The sequence below is a fragment of the Lissotriton helveticus genome, chromosome 6 (genome assembly GCF_964261635.1).
Source record: "Lissotriton helveticus chromosome 6, aLisHel1.1, whole genome shotgun sequence".
In the NCBI taxonomy this organism is placed as follows: domain Eukaryota; kingdom Metazoa; phylum Chordata; class Amphibia; order Caudata; family Salamandridae; genus Lissotriton; species Lissotriton helveticus.
Window position 1 is genome coordinate 949,016,651 of NC_136067.1, and position 12,837 is coordinate 949,029,487.

The 12,837-nt window shown below is 45.0% G+C and overlaps 1 protein-coding gene across 1 annotated transcript in view; it reads right to left on the minus strand.

The window, feature by feature from the left end:
- Positions 1-1,994: 1,994 nt before the first annotated feature.
- The window catches only part of ACTN2 (actinin alpha 2), a 296,075-nt gene continuing 285,232 nt past the window's right edge, over positions 1,995-12,837 (minus strand). Inside the window, exon 21 of the mRNA XM_078648602.1 lies at positions 1,995-3,429. Within this exon, the coding sequence (XP_078504728.1) occupies positions 3,271-3,429 (159 nt within the window). The 3' untranslated portion in view covers positions 1,995-3,270. The remainder of the gene's footprint in view (positions 3,430-12,837) is intronic.

Below are 12,837 nucleotides of genomic sequence, written 5' to 3' on the forward strand. Positions count from 1 at the left end.
AGTAGTCACTGATGTTTTGGGTGACATCCTTTTCAGTATGAAAGCAACTCAGAAAAGTATAAATATCTCTATTCCAAAAGCAATATTAGAGCACTGTGCAGAGATCCACCAACCAAGGTAAATAAGTTATTCGCAGAACAGTGACGAGATATCAGCTGTAACTAAAGGGAAGGCAAGTTTGTCAAGCAATGCCTCCTTCGTGGTAAACTGAAAACCGTATCCCTTATGTGGTAGCCAGAAATAGGTTCACCCCTATTCGGAACTCCAAAATGCTCCCCCACCCCCACAGTGGAATGCACTGCAGAGGTTCTTCAGAATGCATGTGCATGTGTACGCAGCCTTATGTTGCTGAGGTGGCAGCAGGTAATGAAACCAACATTTGCGCATCAATGGTGTGATATGCTCTCTGACCCTCCTACTTGAAAGCTGAGCCACAGTGGAATGCAAAATGTTCTGGATTGCAAAGGGTCTCGAGCGTACTGTGCAGGCTTCTTCCCGCATCAGAGCAGCCGACTTATGTGCAACTCCAAACTGCACCAAGATTGATCATCTCCCTGCCAATCTCTGAAGTTGTATGTGGTAGGTCAAGGATGTCAACCAATCTGCTACTCCTGGATCCATCATGCCTCCTCTCTGCCCTTGTCAGATAAACAGATGTCACACCAGGCCCCAAGAAAGGTGGTTTATTAAAAACAAGGTTCAAGACAAAAGAAATGAGCAGCAGGCAGTGCAGCACCAGCCACACCTCCATCATCTCCAACTAGTTCCCAACAGTCTACAGTCAAAAAACAACAACCACAATTCCATGACATCACAATATTAAATCCCTTCTAATCTGCTGCTGGGCTGGATGCCACACATCTTCCCCCATAAACAATATAAACAAACATCCCTAAAGAACATTAAGAGATGCACACAGCACGAGGTTCCCTGTCATTGTGAGCCCGGCTGAATGCCAAAGTATGACTGCAAAAATCGACGACAGCAATGCGGTCTTTGACAAAATGATATAGAGGTGCATCACACTCTCTATCCGCACTTCCAATGAGTTGGGACGAAACCTGCATAATGTTTTTTAAACAAAATACCAGATCTTCTTGTAATGGAAAGCAAAGCTGTAGTTAGGGAATGCACCTCCTTTATGGAGACACATGCTAGACGGTCACTGACTATGAACTCCAACTGGTCCCGGTGGCACAAATTCATGATGGTACACGTTTGAGCCTGTAAAACAGGAGGTTATTTAACAGTAGATAAACACCTATCCTCTTCTACCTGGGTATTTTGCTGTTATTAAAAATAAATCAAAGTACACGCCAAGATGTTTTTGAAATTGCATTTTAAAATTCAAAATGGATTTGGTGTTCATTACAGCTGCTGTGAAACGAAACTTGCTTTGACGTTCGCAAACCTCTGCAAACGTTATTGGATGCATGAAATAGCTACCTGATTTAGTATCTGTTTTCGAAACAAATAGTGTCATCTAAGTGATACTGGTGAGTGTAGCCCAAGCTTATGAAATCATAGATGAAAGAATCAAAGTTAAGGATAGGGGATTTTAATGAGATTTATCAGAGGACCATGATGAGAAAGTAAGTTCAACCTTAGACTTGTGTCTGTCTAATATCAGGATGTAATACTTTTGGCAGTTCTAACATTATACATGGGTATTATTTTGGATACAAAAATTAAAAATCAGAGTTTTGAGTATTTATTTGCACTTCAATGATATCAGACTATCTGGCAGTGCTGAAAGAAGTTTTGTTCTGTGTTGTGGTACGATTTTACTGCATTATCCGTGCAATCATACCACAAGACTAAACATTTGAGGAATATAGAGAAATATGTGTTATATACCTATTTGCCTATTTTCCAAATTTCGTTCAACTGTAATGAGTCGTTTGAATTTGTTAATATTGTTCATTCCTTTTCTAAGTTACCATCCCTCCTCTTATGTACCATCATATTTAACATACACAAAAACAACGATCAGCTCCATGTGCCACATGACTTTATTTAAATTTGGAACAATACATGTTCAGTTTATTACACAAGAGTCAATACTCAAGAGTTTACAAGGACAAAGATAATGTAAATGTAAACTTTCCCAACAGAACAGGCGAATGTTGTGTCTGTTAAAAAGCCAATATTGGTTTGCTGTACATTTAAATGCTTAGATGACTAGGATGTCTCTCTTGGTAAACACGTTTAGTTGTGTGTCAGGCAGTGTTTTTCAGTCGTGAGAAGTGCAGCTGTAAGAGAGTGTTTTGAATAATACTTTATGCCCTGCTTGCCTGTTATGATCGATGCTGTGTTGACTATGAATCCACAGAAGATTTCTATACATTGAGCTGTAAGAAACTACAAGGCCTAAGCACACGTATGTAAGAAAGAAAATGCTTTTTGTTGGGCACCCAGCCAATGTGTGTGGTGACAACTTATCACCATACACATTTCTTCACTTACCTTTCATGGGCAACAATGGCACTTGTTTTTGCCCTAGGCCACTGGCACAATGGGCATTTTGCTGCCACCTCTCCCTGCCTCATTGGTCATAGCAACTTTCCAAGTTCAAAATGCAGAACTTCTGCCACCTTAACTGTGTCCAGTTCTCGTTTTGCAGCTGGCTTATTGGCTGATGATTAAGCAGAGGCCTGTGGTAATGATTTTTTTCCTTTGGGAATCTTTTGGTCGAAGGAACAAATTCACAGTGGCAAGACTATCCCCCTCAAGTTTAGCGTTTTAGTAATGACGTGGAAATTAAAAAAATGTTCGGTAATCAGATTGCAAGGTATCTTCTGCCTCTCAACCATTAGAAACATCCCTGTTAATTAAAGGAGGGTATGCCGGTTAAACTGCGGACCACCCATTATTTTCTGGAATAAAATACAGTGTCTCATCAGGTTATTGTTGTTGCTGGATATGTTTTGCCGTAATACCCAACAGAAACTATTTTTTTTCAGGGTTATTCCCTCAAACTCCTGAAAAGGTTTGAATTTATGTCATAGAGGGGCTTTCGGAAAATCAAATGCCTGAAGTTTACTTTTCAAAATATTGAGCATCTGACATATCTTCTCACCACAAACCCCTGCCTCCACATAGGACACACAGCACTATAAACCATGCAGCAGAGCAGCTTCTAAATGCTGAATATGTTTTTGGCTAAATTTAACGCTTAACATTGTTATAGGTGTATTATTAACCTCATCAAAGTTTTTAAAAAGCAAATTCTGAATTCAAATTGGTGTCTTGTGTATCCTGGGCCGTCATCTACAGGTCACTTTCGCCGTATAAGGCTGTGGAGAAAGAAGCATAATCCAGAGCACCGGGCACAGTTCCACGGCCAGTGTAGGGCGGCATCCGCTTGATGCAGTACTGAGCCTGCTCTGGGGGCAGCTCTCTGCGCAGCTCCTCCGCAAGAATGTAAGGCTGCAAAAAAAGAAAATATTTCAAGAATTTATAAAGAAGGGTTAAAGTCGAAAGTGAATGACTTTGGGTATTTTTTTAGAAAAATTCTTAGCTTTGAACTACAAAAGGTCTCAATCAGTGGAAGCATGTTTAATTTTATTTAAGAATATAACATCATACAAGAGTTACATTTCCATCCCATTTCTAGAAAGGGGGTTTAACCCAGGAAAATGCACAGTAAGTAGAAATGTCTATTGGAGCGATGGATTGGATTAATCACTGCCTGGCAGTATGCAGATAGAGCACAAAGACAGGTCCTCCAAAGGTAGAGAAACACATGTTGATATTCTGCGTAATTGATAATATACATTAACTTTTTTTTATAGATAACAGGACATATCTGCCATCGTTTAAGCAGGAGGAAAAACTGGAAAAATAGATTTCTAAGTTAGCATTAAAGTCTGTTACCACTTACAGAGGACTGATAGATTTGAAACATTGGCACTTAGCCAAGACAATGGCCAAAATAACTTTTGGTATAGTCTCAGAGTTTGGACATGACCAGAAAAAGATTATGGGGCAGTTTTACTAAGTTTTCAGACAATGCAGCACAGCAACAAAATCTGATATGCTGCATTGCATGAAAGGGAGAGAGCAAAAGAGCCCCATAAGTATTAAGATATGGCACTATTTCTCTTTCCTCCTCTGCTGTCGCACTTTAGGCTGCCTACCACCGATGCATACACCCTTGCACTGTGGTGCAAGCGTGTGTGCATGATGTCAAACTTAGGGTTTCTACAGGAAGGCTCTCCTTTGACAAATGTTAATACTTTTCCCACCTTGTATGTGTGCTGTACAGTGCAGCACACATGCAAAGTTGCAAACATCTTGAGAAAAGAAAAAAATTCTCAAACTTTGCACCTGCCTCGATAACATGAGAATTTTTAGTACACAGTACTGTCTACCTTTTAAGTAGCTTTAATTAATCAATCACAGGTTTGTTAAGCACGACTACTCACCCGTAAGGGTCTCAAGGCACTGAGGAAGAGGGGAGGTGCAGGTTCCAGTCCATCAAGGAGGGGGTCTGTCGAAGAGCCGGGTCTTGAGGATTCTTGTGAAGAAGGGGAGTGATGTTGTCTGCCTGAGGTGGAGCGGTAGGGTGTTCCATGCTCTGGCCGCAAAGGAGAGGCCTCCTGATCTGGTCTTTCTGGCGCAGGGAACCACGGCGTAAGAGAGCTGGGCTGATCGTAGGGTTCTTTGGGGTGCGTGGAATTTGATACAGCTGTTGAGGTATGCTGGTCCTGTGTTGTGGAGGGCTTAGTGTGCGTGGGTGAGGATCTTGAAGGTGATTCTAGCCTCGATGGGGAGCCAGTGGAGTGTGCACAGGTGTTGAGAGATGTGGCAGTGTCGTGGTATGTTGAGGACCAGTCTTACCGCGGCGTTCTGGATGTTTTGTAGCTTGCGGTGCGGTTTTTGTTTTTTCCGGCGTAGAATGCGTTGCCGTAGTCGAGTCTGCTGGTGACGAGGGCGTGGGTGATGGGTTTTTTCTGTGGCGAGGGGGATCCAATTGAAGGTCTTACGTAGGAGGCGGAGGATGTGGAAGCAGGAGGATGTGACGGAGTTGATCTGGCGGTCCATTTTGAGTTCGGAGTCTAGGATGATTCCAAGGTTGCATGTGTGGTCCGTGGGGGTGGGTGGGCTACCGAGGGCGGAGGCCAACAGGTGTCGTTCCAGGCGTCGGGGTGTGGGCCCAAGATGAGTACTTCTGTTTTGTTGTTTTTGATTTGTAGGCAGCTGCTTTTCATCCATTTGGCGACAGTGTCCATGCCTTCTTGGAAGTTGTGTTTGGCTGCGTTGGCTTCGTTGGATTGGGAGAGGATGATTTGGGTGTCGTCTGCGTAGGAAACAATGTTGACTCCGTAGGTTCTGACGATGGGGATGAGAGGAGCCATGTAGACATTGAAGAGCGTTGGGCTGAGGGAGGACCCCTGAGGGACTCCGCAGGTGGTTTGGTGTAGGGTCCAAGAGGAAAGGGGGGCGGAGTCTGACCCACTGCGTTCTGCCGGAGAGGAAAGAGTAGGTCCAGTCGTGCAAAACGGCGGCACGCTTAGCCCTGAACAAGCCAGCACGCACCCCTTCCTTACCATTATTGAGAGAGTTACATTGGCTCTCCATTAGGAAAAGAGCAGTTTTCAAACTTTTGTGCCTGGTTTTTAAAGCCCTGGTCGGACTGGGACCAAGATACCTAATGAAGAAGTTAGAATGGCATACCCCGGCCAGGCAGTTAGGATCTAGTGGCCAAAAGCTCCTTCAAACCCGAAGAATTAAAAAGGCTAAGATGGGTGGTCGTGCCTTTTCCTATCTGGCCCCAAATATTGGAATGCATTGCCAGAAAACTTCAGGGCATGTCCCACTTTCATGATCTTTAAGAAACACATAAAAACCTGCCTATTTTAAATGAATAACACTGCATTATGTCACCTGCTGTTTGGGAGCTGAGAGATCCCCTTGGGGATGATTTGTGCGCCATATAAATAATAAATGAATGAAGGAATGAATATGTAAATTGATACTTGTATAGCGCACTACTCACCCGCAAGGGTCTCAAGGCGCTTGTAATGAATACGCACTTGTGTAGAGCATGGCTACCCAAGGGCATCCCAGCGCTTCCTGTGACACCTTATCATTCATCGCTGATCATAGAAAAAGAAAGGTTTTCAGCTGTTTCCTGAACTGGAGATAGTTAGGTTCAAGACGGATATGGTCAGGGAGCTGATTCCAAAATTTAGCCGCTTGGAAAGGGAATTGTCGGCCTCCCGTCCGCGCCCGTTTATCCTCGGGACTACCAGAAGTTTTTTGTTGTTGGACTGAGAGTCCAAGTGACATGATATAATTGCATCATGGGCTGAATCAGAGGGGGTTCTTTGCCAGTAATGGACTTATGGACAATGCACATAGCCTTAAACTAGATTCTTTCCTGAACTGGGAGCCAGTGCAAATGGCAGAGTGCTGTCTTAGCAGAGTTACGTTTTGGAACATTCATTAAAAGGCGGGCCGCACAGTTCTGGACAGTCTGTAAAATCTTAATAGTTCCTTGTGGCACGCCCAGGTAAACTGCATTAGCATAGTCTAGCCGCGAAATAATAAGGGCTTGAACCAACATGCGCCTAGCTTCAAAAGAAAGGAGAGGCAGAATCTTCCTTATCAATCTGAGCAGACCATAGCAGTTAGCGGCAACTTTACGTGCTTGAACTGAGAGATTAAGATTAAGGTACAACCTCAAACCCAAACTCTTGATTTGTTTCTTTGGTGGAGGAGGCGGGCCAAGACAGCTAGGCCACATAAGATCTAAATTCAGGGGGGGGCGCATGTCCTAGTATCATCATTTCTGTCTTGGAGCCATTAAGTTTGAGGAATGATAGATCCATCCACTCAGATATCTAGACCAAAGAAGAGGCCAGATTCAAGTCACTTTTATCATGTCGGCATAGGGACACCACCAACTGGGTGTCATCAGCATAGGTGACCAACTGGATCCCCCAGGGGAGCAACACACCTGCCAGGGACCTCATGTAGATGTTAAACATGGTGGGGCTCAACGGAGATCCCTGGGGGACTCCGTACTGCAGAGGGATCTGTTTCGAGAGAACATCCTCTTCAAAGACCGCAAATGATCTATCTGAGAGGAAGGACTGCAACCATTTCAGGGCAGTCCCTGCTACTCCCACCTCCCTAAGTCTTTGAATCATGATTATATGGTTTAACGTGTCAAAGGCTGCGCTGAGATCTAATAAAATGATCGCAGCACAGCCTCCAGTATCCATGATTTTTCTGGTTTCTTCAACCACAGCAAGAAGGGCGGTCTCCATACCCTGATTGCGTCTAAAGCCAGTCTGAGTAGGATGTCGGCATTTATTTTCCTCCACAAAAGCTGCTAATGTGGAGTTAACGTATTTTTCTTCCAGTTTACTAATATCCGGTAATAGAGAAATGGGGCGATAGTTAGCCCAGTCCACAGGATCAAAATTGGGCTTTTTCAGAAGCGCTTTGATTCTTGCTTGCTTCCACAAAAGCGGGACCTGTCCTGTTACAAGGGAGGAATGTATTACATCCCAGATAACTGGGGAAACGATCTCTGAGACCAAATTAGGAATGGAAGGAGGGGCAGAGTCTGCCGGAGATCCCGATATAAGTTCCCTCAGAAATTTCTGCGCGGTAAATAGAGTGAGTGGAGCAAATTCCTCCAACCTAACTTGTTAAGTGGTTGGAGGTAATTGTATGTCCAGATCATTTTGTTGGAACAATGAATAGATGCTATAGACCGTCGTGAAGAAATTTGCTATTTCATCACAGCGTTTTTGGGCATTCACCGGTTCACTAAGAAGACTAGGGGGAGTTATAAGGGATATGAAAATTTTGAAAATTTCCCTAGGGGAGTTAGAGGAAGAAGCAATTTTTTTAATGATAGTAGCTGGTTTGAGCAGCTTTATTTCATTTTTATAAAGCCTAAGTGCTTCTCTATAATTGCACTTACTAGTCTCAGTAAAATCCTTCCTCCATTTCCTTTCAGATTGCTTGCATAATTGTTTAAGCAATTTGAGTTTGTGGGAGTACCACGCTTTCTTATTAGGTCCAACTCGGTGGAAAAACTCTTTCTTAGGGAGAGCGAAGTCCAGAGAAGACTCCAACCAGCTGTTGAAATTATCATTTGCCATCGTTGGATTCGGGAAAGGTACAGGGGTGGAGTTTATAAGATTTGTTGCCCAGCTTTCAACTGAAAGTTTGGACCATGTACGACCAAGCTTTTTTGTCCTGATCGAGGGTTGTAACAGATCTCGGGGGGATTCAAACAAATGATAATAAAAAATGGTCAGACCAGGGTACTATGATGGTCTCAGCCAAAGTAATATTGGCGAGATTAGTAAAAAAAAGGGTCAAGCAAATGGCCTAATTTATGAGTTGGGCCGGTCACAATTTGTTTAAGTTCAAACGCTTCAAGGCCTGCCGTAAGGTCCTGCGAAGGGGAGGTGTCAGGTTCATCAAAATGAATATTAAAATCACCCAGGATCGAAAAATTGGGAGCAAGGCTGGCCCCATTTATGGCAATATCTGGGAGATCATTACAAAAGTTACCAAATGCTCCTGGTGGGCGGTATAAAAGAATTCCTGAAAAAGCACAAGTGGGTGAGAAGCTAATAGCAAAAGAGGAGCTCTCACAGTCCGATAAAAGACACCTAGTCGATCTACAACTATAAATATTTTTGTATATAATGGCAATCCCCCCACCACGGCCACTATCACGATCTTGTCTGAAAATAGCGTAGTTAGGTGGGAGAGCCTGGACCTCGTCAGCATCGGAGTCTTTGCTGATCCATGTTTCCGTAAGAAAGAGAGCATCAGGGCTCCTCTCTTCTAACAGCAGGTACATTTTGCTCATATGCTTAGGAAGGGATCGACAGTTAAGAAGTAACATAGATATGGGTTTGCCTTTCCCATCCTCTGGGAGAGAGGAAACAAAAAGCTTAAAATTGAAATTGCAAAGAGGACAATGAATTATTCCCTTTTCCAATGACATTATATGCGTGCACATATTCCTCATCTCACCTCTGATACCCAGAAGCTGATCCCTGTTATAGCAAAGGTCATCTGGGGGGGTCGAGCAGGGGTTCTGGCCCCAAGCCCCATCCGGCGCAGACGGGCGCAGATGGACTTGCGTTTGGTGCAGCGGCGGCGCTCCCGCTGTGTGTGTCCGCTTCGTGGGACATGTTGCTTAAGTAGGTTAAGCTCACTAGAGCGATAACCCCCCTGTCTCCACCCCTTGCCAGCCGGCAGAGGAGCAATGGAGCCGCCTGCACCCTCCACACAATCGGTAAAAACCGCGGTGGACCGGGGTGCGGGAAATAAATACCTGCATCGTGGAGTCTGGGTATTACGGTGCAGTGGGATACAGTGTCGAAGGCCGCTGAGAGGTCGAGGAGGATGAAGGCTACTGTATCTCCTTTGTCCAGTAGGGAGCAGATTTCTTCTGTTGTGGCGAGGAGGGCAGTTTCTGTGCTGTGGTTTTTTCTGAAACCGGATTGTGATGGGTTGAGGATGTTGTGCTCTCCAATGAAGGTGGCGAGTTGGCTGTTGATGGTTTTCTCAATGACTTTCGCTGGGAAAGGGAGCAGGGAGATGGGTGTGTAGTTTTTGAGGTTGGTGGGGTCCGCCGAGGGCTTTTTTTGGAGGGGGTTGATCTCGGCATGTTTCCAGTTGTCGGGGAAGGAGGCGTTTGCCAGGGAGCGGTTGGTGGTGTGGCGAAGCATGGGTACGATGGTGTCAGCGGCTCTGTTGAAGATGTGGTGGGGGCAAGGGTCAGTGGGGGCCCCGGAGTGGATTGACTTCATCGTCTTCAGTGTGTCTTCGGTGGTGAGGGCTGTACAGCTGTCAATCGTTGGCTTCAGGGTGTCAGGGTGACTGGTGGGGGTTTTGTGTGTTTGTTGTCTTCATCAAAGTTGTCGTAGATGTACACATTTCCCTAACCAGTATTTATCACGGGTCTACACACTGCAAACGATGACGACTCACACGGGGACACTACTCACCTACTCACACACGCCTCCACCAGCGCACAAGGTCATAGACATGGGGTCGAGAACCCGGGGACGGTGCTGCCAGACCCCGGACACATGGGTAGATGGCCCTGACATACACGGAGCGCTGGGGAAGTTCGTGATTAAAAGGTACCAAAGAACTGTAACATGTACCACTGCTTATCAGAATGTACTATTCTACTGTATGCGGTAATGTGTAACTCATTGTTAATTGTGTCATACCCCCCCCCCTCCAAGGGGACGTGATTTGTGAAAATTCAATAAAAAAATGTAAACAAAAAAAAGTTGTCGTAGATGTCCTTGATTTTGCGGTGGAAGAAGGTGCTGAGTTTGTTGCAGAGGTCTTGTGAGAGGGGAATGTCAGTCAACTCGCTGGGGGGTTGGGCGAACTCTTTGATAATGCTGAAGAGTTTTTTGCTGTTGTGTGTGTGTGTGTAGATTCTGTCTTCAATTGCAGTTTTCCTTGTGTTTCTGATGAGCTGGTGGTGGGCGGTGGTGGTGGCTTTGAAGTTGTTGTGGGCTTCTGTGGATTTGGAGTTCCTCCTGGTCTTCTTGAGGCGGCGGCAGGTGTGCCTGGACTCTCGGAGTTCGGGGGTAAACCATCTGGCCTTCTTGGCAAGCTGTGTTGTTGTTCTTCTTGAGGGTGACTATGGTGTTGATGCTGTCGGTGATCCATCTGTGTAGAGTTCCGGCGACGGTGTTGGGGGCGTCGTCTTCCGTGGTAGTTGGGGTGGAGTTGCTGATTGAGGAGGGGAGCTGGTCATCAGCGATTTTGGTCCAGTTTCTTCGTGGGAGCAGATGCTGGTGTCTGTTGATGGTGGGTGTTCTGAGGGTGAAGTGGATGCATCGTGGGTCTGTCCACATGAGTTCAGTGGTGTGGTTGAAAGTGATGGAGTTTCCTGTTGTGAGGAGGGGGTCGAGGGTGTGTCCTGCTGGTTGCGTGGGTTTAGTCATGATCTGGGGAAGTCCAATGTTGTGGAGCTTGTCCAGGAGGGATATGGTGTTGGGGTCTAGTTGGTTGTCCAGCTTGTCCAGTTGTCTAGTTGGTGGAATGCGATGGCATGCGGGGAGATGGTGTCGGTGATGGAGTTGGCGAATGGTCCACGGGGTCCAGGAGGTCGGTCGATGAGGGTTCTCCGGAGGGTGGTGATAGGGCTGGCCAGTATTTTGAAGTGCTGGTGTTCCATCAAGTCTGTGGGCTCATCGGCGAGTGTGCTCAGGCAGAGGGTGGATTTGTGGACGATGGCGATTCCTTCTCCCGGGTGGCTGGAGCAGTCCTTGCTGGAAATCTTGTATCCTTGGGGAATGGCGGGGAAAAACTTGCAAAAAAGAGTGGAATGAAGTGGAATAAACAGAAAAGTGCAAGAAAAGTGGAAGATGGAGCAGGAGAGGATAAGCGGAGCGGGAGAAGGAGACAGAGGTCCACTGGACCACCAAGGCTGAGGCGCAGGTATAACCTGCGGGTGTAGGAGGGACTCAAACACCAACACTCGAGAGTGCAGGGGCTCGGGGCAAGACTCACTTAATGGTGGAGAAGCGAGGGTGGGACAGACATTTCACTGTAGCTTGAGCTTTGCATTAAAATGCATGGGTGGTTGCATGGGAAACCCCATGTTCTACCCATAAAATACCTCCTTGACGCAAAGTCATGCAAAGTAGCGCTTCATGCTACTTTGCGGTACATTAGGTCTACTCTGTAATGGAAATCATGATTTGTGTTGGAAAGTAAATCGTTTTGCCTCGGGTTTATGTCACTTTTGGGACTCATAACCTATGCTTAGTGTTTGTGAATCTGCCGATCATAGTAATTTTACAAATAGCAGGGCTATTAAAAAAGGCTCATTTTACATCCAGGTGGAAGCCAAGCATTTCAAGGAAGAGATATCAAAAATTGGAATGAGACATATTGAAGGATGATAAAGGGATACGAGAAACAGTTAAAGAGAAAGTAAGGAGATGGTTCTTAAACGTATTTGAGCATCTATATGAAAGGTGAGTGCTCTAAAAGTGGTATCTTCATCCACTAATCACAGACCCAAATTCACATAATCAGGATCTATGGATGTTTGCGGGTGCAAATTGGCATTTTAAATGAAATGGAATGATCATACACTGATGTGTATAACAGAGAGCGCAGCTCCAGCCACACCTCCACCATCTCAAATTTGTTCCCAACAGTCTACATTCTGAAAATCCCCATCACTATTTCATGACATCACGATATGTGAATCCTTCTAATCTGCAGCTGGGCTGGAAGCTGGCAGCTGGGCTGGAAGCCAAACATCTTCCCCCTTAAACATATAAACAAAAAGTTCAAAAGAGCATTAAGAGAGGTATGCAATACGAGGTTCCCTGTAAGTGCCAGCCATATCACTCTTCTGCTCCATGCTTAAGTTACTTCTGTCCGAGGACAATAAAAACACAGCACGTGCACCTTTTTTTTCATGGGCTTCATTCGTAATACATGACATGGTCAGGTAATTTCTTTCTGAAAACCAAGAAGTCTTGAAAGTATGTTTCAGGTTGATGTCTTCAAACAAATTGGTTTGTAGCACTCTAGAGATTTTTTTTAGGATTTTCACTTGCAGATTATATTTAATATCCATCAGAGATGTTCTTAATTCTCAATACCAATGATTATTAATTTCACGTCTGCACTCCTCATCCCAGTCTTTTTTTAATGAGAAGCTTCTTCTCCCTTGACATGAACATTCCGCCAGTGACATAATCTCCTACATACATATTCATTCACAAAAATGTCTACTCCAGGACTGAGGAAAGACATCCCATTCCCTTTACATCTTATTTTGACTTTCTTTCCAACAGCTTAAAAATG